Here is a 15423-nt window from a genome sequence, read left to right on the forward strand (position 1 = left end):
AGTCAGTGAAGCGTCTGACTTTGGTTCAGGTCATCATCTCACAGCTTGTGAGTTCAAGCCCCGTGCTGGGCTCTGTGCTGACAGTTCAGAGCATGGAGCTGCTTAGGATTCTGTGTCCCCCTCCCTCTCTGCCCCTCCACTGCTCGTGCTGTCTCTCCCAAAAATAAACATTAAAAAATAATTTTTTAAAAAGTTAAAAAAAAATAAATTAGTGCTACACCTAAGATATTACTTTTGATTCTTTTACCTAAAAAAATTATATTTGAGAATTTAAAACAATCAGGTTCTTTGCAATCTACCCCTTTGGTATATATAAGATATGAAGTTAGCCTTCGCCAATGAAATAATATGTAGGAGGTGATTTATGTTGCAAAGTTTATTAACTTCCTCCTCTAAAGTGTGTTACCATTTTTCAGTTGGTATACTTTAGAAGATAAAATTAAGAAGACTTGTATCAAGAACAAGTTTCTTGAGCAGTGAAGAGTTTATTTGATTACTGTATACAGACATGGCCTAAGTCAACAATCAAATAAAATATAACTGCATGCATATATATCTGAAAATTAAAATAAATTCATTAGTCCATTTTCTAAAAATTCAGAATTTTACTATTTTTCTAAAATGTCTAATAAAATTTACTACAACTTTGGTTTTGCTTTTGTTCCTTTTAAAATATATACTTAAATATATATTAAAAGCAAGTATTTTGCTATTTCTACCTACAACATTCACTAAATATTTGTGTCATGTTAGTTACTTTAGGGAAGATATAAAAATGATGGTCTGCATTCCTGAGGAAATCATTTCAGAAACAAGTCACAATACACATAAGCCCTAAGAAAGGAAAAGACAGTATAAAGCAACTAGTAAAGTGTTTTGAATAAGTCTTATTAAAGAAAAACATATGCACACATATACACCAAAGTTAAGGAAGATAGTGAAATTCATTTTAATAGGCATGTTCCATATAAACAATTTGTCACAAATTTTGTATTTTAAGAGTCTATAAGAAAAATCACAGTATGCATAGACTAGAAGCAAAATACATCAAACAAAAATATCCTAAAGATATTTAACTTGTCAAAGTTTTGCAATTTTTCCAAATCATTTTAGGGTTTGGGGAAAAATAGTGCATTTTTGCTTTAAAAACAAATGTTCTCTATGTGTTTTTGACTATTATTCCTTCTCATCCAAAAAAAATACTGCCCTACAAATTCCATAGTTTTAAATGGTGTTTGTTTTATATTTACTAAGAAAATGGTTTGCCCATTACCATAAAAACAGAATTAAAAATACATCTGGCTAAGTAAATCCAAAAGAGAACAGTGGATTTTGTTGGGTTTATAGATAATGATATGTATATAAGTGACCATACATTCTTAACCTTTTCCTTGGGTGCAATTTGGAAGTAATATGCCGTTTAATAGCCTACATTGGATATTGTGGTTGCATTCCAAGTGAGTAGCATCACAACAAAATTATCTAATACACACGTGTTGCTTAGGGCTGCAATGTTACCATAGTTACTACCAGATCAAACATCTCAGGAAAGCAGGGCCACTAAGTCTTTCAGTTTACAGAAATTCAGCACTTTTGATAGTTTATGAGCCTTCATTTTTCTTCTTTTGGGGTCTTTTCCAATTGGCATTGTGTTGTTTCTTCATCTTTCTTTTTTACATCTAAAAAATAAATAAATAATTCCGTTCATTTATAGAATATAGTGAAATATGTTTTATACTATAGTGGAATGAAACCATTAGTACTTCCTTTATGCACCCTAATAATTCTCTCCTTGATTAGGAGAGGCTTTGCCCTCAATCTAGGTATGGAAACTATACAAAGAAAAGAAATATGGATAGGTTTGGGAATCAACATTCTCCTAGTTACCTTTCCCTCCTATTCTCCAGAATTATTACATGCGAGGCAGTCTCCTAGGTATTATCACAATCTCCATTTATAGACTAGTCTATTGAAATACAAACAGGTTAAGTAACTTGTTCAGTCACAGAGCTAGTAAGTGACAGAAACACAATTTGGACCGGGTCAAGTGGCTCCATAGTCCAACCCCCTTAATGATCTCCCTATAGTTCATCACACTCTCTCCAGCTTCCTCACAGTTTCTACCTCCTTTGCTCTTAGGAGATGATCTCACTACTTTGCAGAAAAGAAAAAAAAATCAAAATCTTCAGGTAAAAGCTCCCTCAACCACCAAATTTCTAAAACCCCGTAGTCTGTACTTATTCCTTCTACCCTTCCTCTTATTACAATGGAAAATGTGTTCCTCAGGACTGGTTACATAATTTATTGGAGCCCAGTGCTAAGTGGGAATGTAGCACCCCGTCTTCAAAACATATGGAAAACTTCAAGACAGCAACAGCAAGTGCAAATCTCTTCTGAACCCAGGGCCCTGTGCAACCAACCACACCTCACCGCACAATCCTGGAGCTGGCCTTGGTGCTGCTCAGACTATCCAAGTCTATTCCTTCAAGATCTGGGACCCTCTCCATTTCTGCCTCATCAGCAAGCTGACTCTAACAATCATCTCCTGCCTCCATTTCACCTGACTTTCCCTTTCTCCTGACTCTTCATTTCCTCACATCACCACCAACTTTGAACTAACAAAGGCCTTCTTTTAACTGAAAATTTTCCACATACTATCTTGTCTTTTATCCTTTAAAACGTGTCATCTCTTGAGGTCTCCATTTTAAATGAAAGCTATTAAGTCTCTTCTGCCTCCCTAATACTCTTGCCAAAATCATCACTGGCATCTTTGAAGTTCAATATGATGGATTCTATTCAGTTCTTCAATTTTTATTCAGGAAATATATTATTAAACATGTATAATATACCAAGCAGTGAAAAAAAATATTCCATCTCTCAGGAGACTTCTAGTGAGGGACATGGGGAATAAACAAAATAAGTAAAATGTATGGTATGTGAGGAGTCCTAAGTGCTATGGAGGAGAATAGTCCTAACTGTTATGGAGGAGAAGTGCTATGGAGGAAAATAGGAGTTTTCAAGAAGTCTTGGGGCATGGAGGTTGTGATTTTAGCTAGGGTTAGCTGGGGAGAAGGGCCATGCAAATAAAGACCTGAAAAGGTAAGGGGTGAGCTATGCCAATGGCAGGAAGAGAGCATTCTAAGCAGAGGGAAAGTTAGAGTCAAAGCTATCAATGTGCAGGAAGGAACTGCAGGCAGGATAATACAGAGAAAAAAGAACAGAATATGGGGTCAGAGGGATACCAAGAGACCAGATCTTTTGGGTGAAAAATGGCAGCTAGCTGAACAAATCTGAAAGTAGAACTGACAATTATTGCTGATAGATTAGATACACAGTTGAGAGAAAGAGGGGAGACAAGGATGATTCCAAGATTTTGACTCTGGCAACTGGAAGTGTGAAACTGCCATTCACCAAGATGGGGAAGAGGCAGGAAGAACAGGTATCAGGGAGAATATCTGGACTCCGCTTTATTATCCATTAAGTTTGAGATCCCTCTTAGATAGCCAAAGCAGGGGTCAAATAGGCAGATGGATTTATGAGTGTGAAGTCAGTGGAGCTTCTAACTGGAGAAAACAAATCCATGAGCTATCAGGAAAATGATATTGTCCCAGTGAAATCGGATAGTATCTCAAGAGGAGGGAATGTTGATAGAGAAAATGTAAAAAACAAAACCAAAAGCAAACAAGCAAACAAGAAACCACTGAGTTCTGGTACCATGTAATTCATTAAGAGATCAGAGAGAGAAAGAAACAACAGCAGGAGAGGAACAGCCAGTGAAGCAGGAAGAAAACCAGGAGAACGGAATGTCCAAGAAGCCAAGAGAAGAAAAGTCTTAAGGGGAAGAAAGGGACGGTGCATCATGACAAAGCTTCCAAGAGATCATGTAGGATGGAAACTAAGAATGGACTGCTGATTTCATCAGACACAAGGCTACTTGTAATCTTGAAACAGAGGGGTGGTATGGTGAGGATCAGAGGAACAAAGAGGATTTGGAGGCATGTCCATTCTAAGGGCTTTTTATTGGCTGCTCCTTCTGCAAAGACAGCTCTTACCTCTGATCTTTGGTGCCTGCTTCTTCCTTCAGTTGTGATTCAAAACACATCATTGTCATTCAGATTTCAGTGAGGGCTGTCCTAATTTCTCAATCTAAAACCACAGTAACTCTACCACAACATCCTATTTAATTCTCTGATAGAACGGATACTGTTGACATATATTTATTTGTTTATAACCTAACTCTCCCATTGTAGGTATCATCCAGGACAGCAAGACTTTATGTCTGTCTTATTCACCAATATGCTGCTAGTTTTTAGAATGGTGCTTAGCACTCAGTGGGCACTAAATTGAACAATGGATCAAATGAACAGTGATAGAGGGAGTAAGAAAAGGCCCTTTGTGACATTTACAGCTGCCGCCCTCTGTCACTACTTGCTCATATGTTATCAGGCATCATTGTCCTCCCTATCACAGTTATTAATTTATAAGAGATAGATTAAGACAAAGTGTGAACTGGGCAAATTTCAGACAGGTTAGTTTCATGCAGGATGCAAGACATTTGTGAGCCTAGAATTTTTCCCACCTAAAAATATTTATCAACAACAACAACAACAAAAATCAAAGAGGATAGATCTGAGGGAAACCATTTAACCACCTAATAATCCACCTAATAACCCCCTTTCCCTTCCCTCTAAGGGAATGTGACCTTACTTAGAACAATCCTTATTTTCTTTTGCTAATAACTTCCTTGCCTCACCTTCCTTCTTATAAAAACCTTCCATTGTGTACAACTCCTCAGAGCTCTCCTCTACTTGCTGGATAGGATGCTGTCTGATTGATGAATCACTTAATAAAGTCATTAGATCTTCAAATTTACTTAGCTGAAATTTTTGCTCTTTAACAGTATAAAAATAGTAACTATATTGTTTCTGATAATGGTCTCTCTAGCGACGGAAGTAAAATGGTGAAAACTACTCACTCTCCTACAAAGAGTTAACCAGGTAACATCAGTAAGCATTAAGGTTTTGTGTGTATGCAGTTAGGGTACGTAAACTCTAATTAGGCCCATTATACTAATAAGCAACTTAGCTTCTCTCCCTCTCTAGTTGAGGATGGCCCTTCAATAGCAACATATGTTCTAATAACCATATTCCATTTTCAAACTTAAAAGGCTGAGATGATTACACACATTTTTATTTATTTTCTTTCTTTCCAATTTCCCATCTTATAATAGTTTGTGTGTGTGTGTGTGTGTATATATATACTTTTTTTACTATTACTTGTAGTATCTCATAAGAGAAATGCAATGACCTCTGGGAAAAGGTGAGGTGTCCCTGGCCAAACCAAGATTTACTTATTTCATAGGGATCAAACCAGGAACATTTGTAACTTTACCAGGTAGCAAATAATCTACTGAAGCAAAGGACCAAGAGCCCTCTTCTGGGACTTGCATGAATAGTGTAGATATGCACAAACTTCTAGCTTTCTCTTGCCTCATTGCCAGCAAGCGTAAATTTCTGTACACATACTAAAGTCTACCTTGACGTCTAACATGGGGCACAAAGCACAGGTATTTTGGTAACACTTTTTTCTTTAACCTCTACAAATATTTTTAAATAAAAAGACTCCTTTAAAACTTTACTGAGAGTATCATTATATTTATTTCCAGAAGACTAAGCTCTGGAAGCTGTATGAGCTGTATGTAAGCAATGGGGTGAAAGACCCGAGATTTCCCTTCATTAGTTTGACAGCTCCCTTTTTTCCTTAATTCAACTTTTTCCACTGAAGAACAATCACCTTTTATACAAATACTCACCTTAAAGATTTCATCTTTAACTGATAATAAACTTCTTCTTAGATGTGAGAAACAGAAGGACTTGAGAGTACTACAGTGAAATAGAACCTTCCAAAGTGGTTTGCCAATGGATGACAGAAGGAAAACTATTTCATTTCTGAGTGTTTCCAGATAAATGTTGTAAGTTTGTTGAGGGGATTATATTTGTTCACCTCTGATTCCCAATTACTAGCACTGTGCATGGCTATACATGTTCAATGAATAAATAAATGTTCAGCTTCCACATACACATCAAGAGACAAAAAGGTAAAACTGTCCACTTTCAGAAAGTGTAAAAAATGTACTTAGCCTTAAACAAACACTGAGAGATTTTAGTAGCCACTTATGAAAAAAGGCACAGAAAAAAAGAGCACTTATGACTAGTTAAAAGAGAGACTGTTCCAGAGGAAAGGACTAAGAAGAGAGTGCTACTGTTTTGAAGGGAATTTGTGTGTTACCTTCCTCCATGGAGAGGGCCTCCAGTCTGAGGGGCAACTCCGAGATTCCACCTGTCCCCGCTGAGCCCTGGATGTCTGGCACCGCATTCCGGCGGCCTGTCCTTGCTGAAGATGCAAAATTGTTGACCACAGGCTCCACATCAGTCATTTTCGATGAATCTGTCCTCATAGCAACATCTACAAATAGAATGTGCACATGAAGAAGAGGATGAGCCTATTTTGAGGTAAATGTTCACAGTGGTGGTTGAAAGGCATGGCTAGATCAAAATCACAACAGGCTTGAGAATCTACTCATTGATCACACCCTGCATCTATGTCTACTGTTATGGTCCTGAAGCTTCCATTTGCACATTAGCACATTCGCTGAATAGAGAAGGAAGTTCTCAGTGTGAGCCAGGTTGCTATAAATAAACCCTGAGCCGAATAAGCCACTTGGATGCTTTAGGGTGCAGTAATCTCTGGCTTTTGTTCTGTTTTTCTGTGGATGGATCAGCCAAACTAGGGCTTGGAAGGAAATGAAAACTGACTTGCTTGGCCACTCCTATAGAGACCCTGTCTGCCAGTTTTTGTTTGTGGTGCTTGTTCAGGCTGAAACTAAATTACTATAATTTGTATGGATCAAACAAAACACACTATGCTCCTACTCTTTAGATATGAGAAGTTCCACTTTATCTCAAAGGCATTTTTCCCCTAGTGACAGCTGTGTATTTCTGCCTGTTCTAGTCAAAGACCTAATTTTCAACAGCCTCATATTCATGTTTAGGAGAGTAGAATCTGTATTACCTCTCTTGCATTTAAGTGGAAATGGTAATTACTCGTGCTTTCCTAAGCATCCTTTATCTTTCTAATAATTGTACCCATGAAAGAATTCTTAGGAAATCATTTACTGTACAGGGAGGGAAGGAGGTAGCAGATTCTGTTTATTCTAAAACTAACCCTCTTTCATATGATGTTTTCTAATGAATCTTTCCTAAGAAGTCAACACTGAATAGTATCTCAAAAGCAACAGAAGCAGCAGCAAGCATTTATTGAGAACCTATTAAGTACTAGGCTCTCAGTTGGGCACTGAGAACACAAAGGAATAACATACTTTCCTCTTTTTAGGGGACTTGCACTCTCAAAGGGACTTTGCACCCTCTTTCTCCTCTTTGATGCATTGGTATACATGCATACCACAGAATATGCTGAGTATCAACCAAGGGATGGAGATAATCATCCTTTGAATCAATTAGACTTCTGTTTAGTACTTGCCAACTGTCTGGCATTGACAGACAACATAGATTAATATAAAAAGCACTGAACTATTAGTCAAAAAGAACTTCACTCCATTATAGGCTTGCAGGTGATATTGGCTAATTCATTTCATTTTGGAGTCATGGTTCCTCCCCTACATAATTGATATAAAAAAAATTAGCCTAACTGATACACAGGATTTTTGTTAAGAACTAATGAGATAAAGGATATAGAAACTCTTGATAATTCTAAAATTATGTCTGGTTATTGGCACCATTGTTCACATCTCACAAAGTTTTATTCACTCCACTGCCCTTCTATGTATCCTTTTAATCCTACAAAGAAACATCTTCCTACTGGAGACCTCTTGAATTTCCTAAGAGGGAAACCAGAATGTATGCAATGCAGCATAAACATTTTCATATCTCTTGTCTCATTTTAAGTCTCCCAATAATCCTTTGACATAGTAAGGAATAACCCTCACTCACTACGTGGCTGTGAAAACTGTGGATGTGATTTATTTAAAGTCACAAAGCTGCTCATGTAGCACCCAAGGATGCAAATCCAGTTTCAGTTCACTCTGAAGGCAAGATGACATGGATCGCCACAAAATTATCTTTCCAAATCTCTGTGACATGCAGCCAGTCATACAATAGCTACTTTTGATTCTGCCCTTGATTACTTTTTAAATAGGGAAAATATCATATATATAAATACACATATATATACATACACACATACTTACATATGTGTGTGTGAGAGAGAGAGAGAGAGAGAGGGAGGGAGGGAGGGAGGGAGAGGGACAGATTCCTCATCTTTTCTTAGGTGTTCCTTTCTGGCTTTGAATGGTTATCTTGTGAGACCCCCACCCCCCACCCCTCCATGTTACATGAATGTCAATTATAGATCTCTTCTCTAGAGCTTGTGAGAAGTGTCTCACACCAAGTTTGGAAAAAGACCCTGTTTGCCAGCTTCCACTCTGTCTTCAGCCAATTAACAGCACATCGAAAGCCATGGCCACAATCAAGGGTGTATTTCTGTGGAGCATCGTCCTGTGTCACACAAACAAGTTAGCTATGCTAAGTTTGGAGGAGCAGCTCTGAACACCTTGATCATTACTGGCCTGATAGTCCAAAATCTTAAAGTTAAAGATAACAACACATATAAAAATATTAAGATATGCTCTTTAAAATACTTAAATACGATATATTTTATGTTAAATGAAGTGAGTGAACTTCTTTAGTAAGACAGTCTATGTTAAAGACCTATTGAATTAGAATTTGTATATTGAAAAAGAATTTCTAAAAGGTGAACTTCCATCAACATGAAGAAATTCTAGGCTCTGGGTTTATTTCAAGGTTTCCTTGCTTTTGGCTGCTATTTTGCTTTTGCCTTTATATTATTATTTCAGACACAGGCTTTCTGAATTAGTCCTTTTTTGTCGGTTAGTGTTAGAAAACAAGATCAAAAAACTATCTAAAAGTCTGTCAAGATTTTACTCATTAACTACCATTTTAAGGCAAAAACCAGAACTGGATGTGTAGGAAAACCAGACAATAGGCTGCTTTACCCCAGAGCTTTACTTGGTCATTTCCCAGCTCTCCCTCTTCCTACTACCATCTTCCTTTCAGAGCCGGCCACCGACGCTGATGCTGAGTGACCAGGATGTCATGCTCCAGCACAAAACAGACAGTTCACCCAGCCTGGACCCACAGGACTGCAGGGAGACGTAGCTTTCTACAGTGAAGAGTCATCTCATCTTCCTGACAGAAGGTGTCAGTGACTTAGAGACTGCTGGCTGGAAGGAACATTTGGATCCACAGTGTGATTCTCAACTGGGCTCTTTTAATTCTCTAGCAAAGACATTGCCTGCAGCATTGGAAATAACCTGAAAGTCCCTAAGGGAAGAATGGCTGAATAAACTATGTATATAATATTATGGAACATTATACAGTGATTAGAAAGAATGTGCTAAATCCAGTTAGATCCACCTATGGAGATGCATCCATGACACTGTAAAATAAAGCAAAATTCAAAAGTAATATTTACAGTGTGTGTGGGAAAAGTAATGAATATAATATGATCTCAATTTCATAAAAAGAATAAAAAATGCTAGTGGGGAGTGTAAGAGAGAACAAGGAGAATATTAATCATTTTTTGGTACTTCCTTACATACATAAACTTGTACAATGAGCATAGATTATTGTTGTGATTTAAAATAAATGAAACACATTCACCTGGAAAAATTATAAATATACAGATATTCTAGCACAGAAAGGTGCTAAAAGTGATATTTTGATAATTTAACCAAAAATAGTGTATCTTGAAGTGTAAGCCTCTTCCTGTACCAAACAGCCATCTTACCTGTCTGTTGTTATTGTCCTCTGCAACACTGATTACATATGCCTGATTTTTCTTTTAGAGGGATGATTATATATATAGTAAAAGAAGATTTCAAAATGGAGCAAGTAAGCAAGCTTGGCTAAGAAAGTTTCTTTTAAAGTAGGGCCAGGATGGGGTGCTGGGTGGCTCAGTCACTTGACCATCCAACTCTTGATTTTGGCTCAGTTCATGATCTCATGATTAGTGAGTTTGAGCCCCAAGTCAGGCTCCGTGTGGAGCCTGCTTGGGATCCTCTCTCTCCTTCCTTCTCCCTCTGCCCCTCCTCCACTTGCATCATCTTTCTCTCTCTCCCTCTCTCTCAAATAAATTTAAAAAAAAATTTTTTTTTAAATACAGCCAGTAAGCCATAAGGGAGGAGGAATTTATGCACGTCCTCAGCAGAGGAACTATGAACTTTTTGAACTTTGAAGCTATCCGCAAGCCCTCAGCCTAGACTGAACTTCCCCCCCTCACCCCCCTCACAATTGGATCTTCCGTGGTCTTCACTTCTAAAGGAGCCAGTTGGGTTTAACAAGCTTCAACCATGCATTTGCATACACAACCAATCCCAGTTAACCTAATTTCAATTCCTGTTTTGCAGAGGATCTAAATGAAAACTACATTCCTAACCTTCCACCTTTAAATAACCTTGCCCCACTCTTTGTCTTCCTTGGAACACAATTTGGGTTTCTATCTCAATCTGTGGCTCCCAAACTGCAATTCTAACTGCCCACATAAATGTCTGTTTTAATTTTCAGTTAATTCTTTCTTTGTCAACATTGTATATAAAGTAGAGACAACTGGTCTCTTCAAATGCTTTGTGATGTTTAAAAAATATATAACCTATAGAAAGATGAGGAAACACTGCTAATAAACACGGGAGATTAACTTCCAAGTTCTTTTAAATTTCTGGGTTTATGCTTTGCATTCTGTGTGTGTTGTGTCTCTCTCTCTTTGCTCCTCCCCCACTCGTGCTTTGTCTCTCTCTCAAAAATAAACATTAAAAATAATTTTTAAAAAATGTCCAGGCTTGAAAAGCTAATTATGTGTATGTTTTCTAACTAAGGCAACAACTCTTCCTCTTTTTCTTCTACAGAATTAGTAGAGGAATCTGGAAGAGTGCTGCTTTGTCAGCTGTGAGTGCTTACAGAGCTGAACCCATTTGGACATTTGAAGATTTCCCAGAAGTCCTTGAATGCCCCCAGCATGCATCTCTGTTGAAAATACACAATTTTCAGGATGCCTGACCAAAAGACCATTAAACAGTCATAGATACACACACATGCCAACATCTCTGCAGTCTCCACAATATTGAAAATTCAACACCAGCACAACTGAAGAGAACAAAGATGTCCAAGTTAAATGAAGCATATACAAAATTTTGATGTATATACAAAATCACTAGCCAGCTCCCAATGGGCTTAGAAGAGCCTGCTAAGAACAGAATGTATGTTACAAGCGTAATAATAAACAAAAGTTTGGAACACCTGGGTGGCTCAGTCAGTTAAGTGTCTGACTCTTGGTTTTGGCTTAAGTCATGATCTCACAGTTCGTGGGTGTGAGCTCCGTGTTGGGCTCTGCTCTGAGAGTGCAGAGCCTGCTTGGGCTTCTCTCTCTCCTTCTCTCCCCTCCTCTGCTTTCTCTCTGTCCCTTTCTCTCAAAATAAATAAATGTAAAAACACTTTTTTTTTTAAGTTTCTATAAACAGGAGCACCTGGGTAGTTCAGTCGGTTGAGCATCTGACTTCAGCTCAGGTCATGATCTCACAGTTCATGAGTTCGAACCCTGCATCGGGCTTGCTGCTGTCAGTACGGAGCCTGCTTCTGATCCTCTGTCCCCCTCTCTTTCTGTCCCTCCCTCACTTGTGCTCTCTCTCCCGCTCTCTCTCAAAAATAAATAAATAAACAAACATTTAAAGAAAAGATTCTATAAACAAAAGTTTTTGCAACTTCTTTCTCTCCCAACTGAGATGATCTACCCTCTTAGCTCACACTCATTCTTTTCCTTAAGCTTCCTTACTTGAAGCCAAGACTGCAAGGTCATTACCTTTTTTCTAATCTCTGGATCCATATCATCACTCACTTCATCTCCCACAGTGAAACTACTACTCATTCTGCATGTAAGACTTGAAATAAGCTTCTCACACACTAAATGAGTTCTCTGGGAGAAATGAGTTCTCTGGGAGTATGAGTCAGGGTATCTCAAAAAACACTTAAAGTAACAAGGAAGAACATGTACTTTGGAAAGTCACTGTTTTTCCTGGTCAAAAGAGAGGATGAAATAAAGAGAGACATACACTGTTCTCAGTTGATTAGCAAATTCCTCATCTGGCTCTCTCCAGCTTTCAGTATCTTAATACCTTATGCTAGGTTTCTTCAGTTCTCTGCCTACAGCTATTATTTTGCAAGATTTTATTTTGGAACATAAACACTTCTTCCAAATGAGGTGAGAGAACTGTAACAATTGCATCTCAATGTGGACCAACAAAAACCGCTTCCACTAAATTATTAAGTGTCTGGCCCTGTGCTAGGCCCCCACACTACAAAGAGGAACCCCCAGAATGGTGAGGTCAAACATATTCTGATCTTTTCAGTACCTTTCTTGACCTCAAATCCTACTCTTTGGAAATAAAGCAAAAGTATCCACCTCGAAAAATGAGAATCCTACCACATCTATTTACCTAAGTATCAAGACAATTTTAGGGTAAATAGAGCTTACATGAAATGTATACCTGTATAAAAATTATGTTTTTAACTTAGAGATCTTTCTTTTTTGTTTTTTTAATTTCTCTACATTTGGAGTTTCTGTGCCTCAAGTCTAAGCCAGAGGAAATTCTACCTCTTGTCTATTGACACATATTGTTTCTCATACTTAGATTCTTGCCTGATAATGATATAAACAGACCCTTCAACATATATTGGTAGATGCATGAAAGCTATTTTTACCATGCATAATTTTTGACAACTTAGACCTATAAAATTCTAAATATAAAGCCATATTGATTTTTCTATAATCTCCTAGGTAAAGTAATGAACAAATCTGAATACCTTTCTGGCACAATGACATTGTTAAACTAAGATAGGGTCATTTAGGACAATAATATGGACTGATGTGGATAAAGATAAAAAAAATAACTGCAATAACCACGCAACACCCTTCAGTGCAAGGGTCACATTTAACTGGTCATTCTACTCTAGAAAAAACTTACCCCAAACGCACCCTCCATTAAAGACTCTATGGAGTTAGTTTGCCATAGGCCTACTCCTACCCTGGCAGCTTCCCCAAAGGACCTGTAAACTTAAGTGATGTGGACCCAGACACTGAAGTGATGCGTTAACATCATTAACATTAACAACATTAACATTAACACAGCCAGTTTGTGTCAAAGTCTCTTCTAAGTTCAGACAGTACTGTTTCTGTTTCTTTGAAACAGACATCCCTAATTATTAGTACATTATCTTGGGTTGCATGCGCATGGGCGCGTGCGTGGGTGGGTGCTTGCGTGCGTGCATGCGTGTGTGTATGTTATGCCTGATAGGTGGTATCCAGGACACGCAATGATATTTTCAGTTCTCCTTTAGGTGAATGTAATTCTAAATGGTTATAACCTGTAGCAGAGCATCCCTCCTATCTTACATCTTACATAGTTTTGACCTTTTGCTTCTCACCTTTTTATTTCTATCTTCCTGAGAGATTAGAATTGAGAGCACTTAGCTTGAATTACAAGGAACCATTTTCATTTTTTCCCTCACTTTACCTGAAACCCTGCCTGTATTTCTCCATTCTCATTTACTTTTCACATTTTCCTTTCCAACTGAGGGACTCAAATACCAGTGTGTTCTTACTTCATTAAGGTGGCAGAGCCTACTTAAGAAAGTATTTGGGGGGCGCCTGGATGGCGCAGTCGGTTAAGCGTCCGACTTCAGCCAGGTCACGATCTTGCGGTCCGTGAGTCCGTGAGTTCCAGCCCCGCGTCAGGCTCTGGGCTGATGGCTCGGAGCCTGGAGCCTGTTTCCGATTCTGTGTCTCCCTCTCTCTCTGCCCCTCCCCCGCTCATGCTGTGTCTCTCTCTGTCCCAAAAATAAATAAAAAACGTTGAAAAAAAAAAATTTAAAAAAAAAAAATAAAAAAAAAAAGAAAGTATTTGGATTCTATTCAAAAGTACTTATTTAACACTGACTCTGTTCAAAGCACTGTGCTAGTAACTGGGATTTGCCACAGTAAGTAAGGACTTCCCCTGCTTCAGCTGGAGACCTGGAGAGGCTCAGTGCCAGGCAGCTCCCCCAAATGCACAGAGGAGGTAGTGGTTAGTTCCAAAAGAGAAGATGGGGTAAGAAGATGGGGTCCCAGAAAAAGGGCTAGAAAATTCTAATGAGAGACTGCTCTCAGATCATCCACTTCTCATCTTTGCCTTTTTCCAATTATTTTTGGACACAAAGTCTTCCTAGATTTCAATAAAGGCACAAAGATTCTTCAAGCTGAATTTGCACTACCAAGAAAATGAAATAATTTTGAGGATTATATGGTTTGCTTGCACCAGTCCCATCTCAGAGTGAACACAAGCTGTCTGTGCAGGGGGGTTTTAAACGCAAGTCCTAAGAAGTCAGTTCCTTTTTTAATGAGACAGTGGTTTTAAACTGTCAAGTGACTTTTGATGACATCAGTAGGAAGGAGAAAAAGGGAAGTTAATCTGACCAACATGGTCACAGTAGAAATATCTTTGTATCCTTCTGCCTAGTATGTGGACTGGCACACAGTTGCCTATAAAATTCAATAAATATTTAATTCATAGCTGATACCTATAAATTATGGACAGGCAAACACAGCCAGTGAAGGTGCTTTTAACTACTAATATTCTTAATAAAGCCTGAGAATTCATTTAATCAAATATTAAAATGAATTATATTACATTAAAAATAAAGTAGCTTTGTGGGCAGGACGTAGACTAGTGGTAAATACAATGCCTTGCAGGTGTGGGTAACATCAATTGTCATATGCAGAGCAGGAGTTAATGTAAAAACTCTATGGAATCACCCTCACCCACGGCATCTAAATAGTTATAGTTTTCAGACATTGGCTCTCTCAGAGGATTCATAAACCTTAAACTGTGAACCGACTGCCCAACCTAAAGTCAGTTACACACAATTAATCAGCTTTCCCTTGTGCAAATATGCAATCCTCTAACACTTTAAAATGTTCTTTTTATTTTGACAGGGAACGAGTGTGAATGAGGGAGAGGCAGAAAGAGAGGGAGAGAGAGAATCCCAAGCAGGTTCCACACTGTCCGTGCAGAGCCAGATGCAGGGCTCAATCCCACAAACCGTAAGATCATGACCTGAGCCAAAATCAAGAGTCAGATGCTTAACCGACGCCCCTCTAACACTTTAAATAGACAAGATCCTGTATTTTTAAAGTGTTCAACTAATTCTCTTTTACCATTTTCATTCTCAATAAGGTGGAAAATAAAACCCTTTATCCTCTGGATTTATTTTCTTTGCCTATGATTATTATTGAGAGTGA

The 15423-nt window shown here is 38.1% G+C and overlaps 1 protein-coding gene across 5 annotated transcripts in view; it reads right to left on the bottom strand.

The window, feature by feature from the left end:
* Window positions 1–925: 925 nt before the first annotated feature.
* Window positions 926–15423, bottom strand: part of PKIB (cAMP-dependent protein kinase inhibitor beta) — a 103350-nt gene continuing 88852 nt past the window's right edge. For all 5 annotated transcript variants that reach the window (XM_019418231.2, XM_019418236.2, XM_019418234.2 and 2 more), the window contains 2 exons: window positions 6289–6465; window positions 926–1679 (listed from right to left, as the gene is read on the bottom strand). In XM_019418231.2, the coding sequence (XP_019273776.1) occupies window positions 1612–1679; window positions 6289–6465 (245 nt within the window). In that variant the 3' untranslated portion in view covers window positions 926–1611. The remainder of the gene's footprint in view (window positions 1680–6288; window positions 6466–15423) is intronic.

This window comes from Panthera pardus, unplaced genomic scaffold, assembly GCF_024362965.1.
Source record: "Panthera pardus isolate Hobbes unplaced genomic scaffold, ASM2436296v1 HiC_scaffold_17, whole genome shotgun sequence".
Taxonomy (NCBI): Eukaryota; Metazoa; Chordata; class Mammalia; order Carnivora; family Felidae; genus Panthera; species Panthera pardus.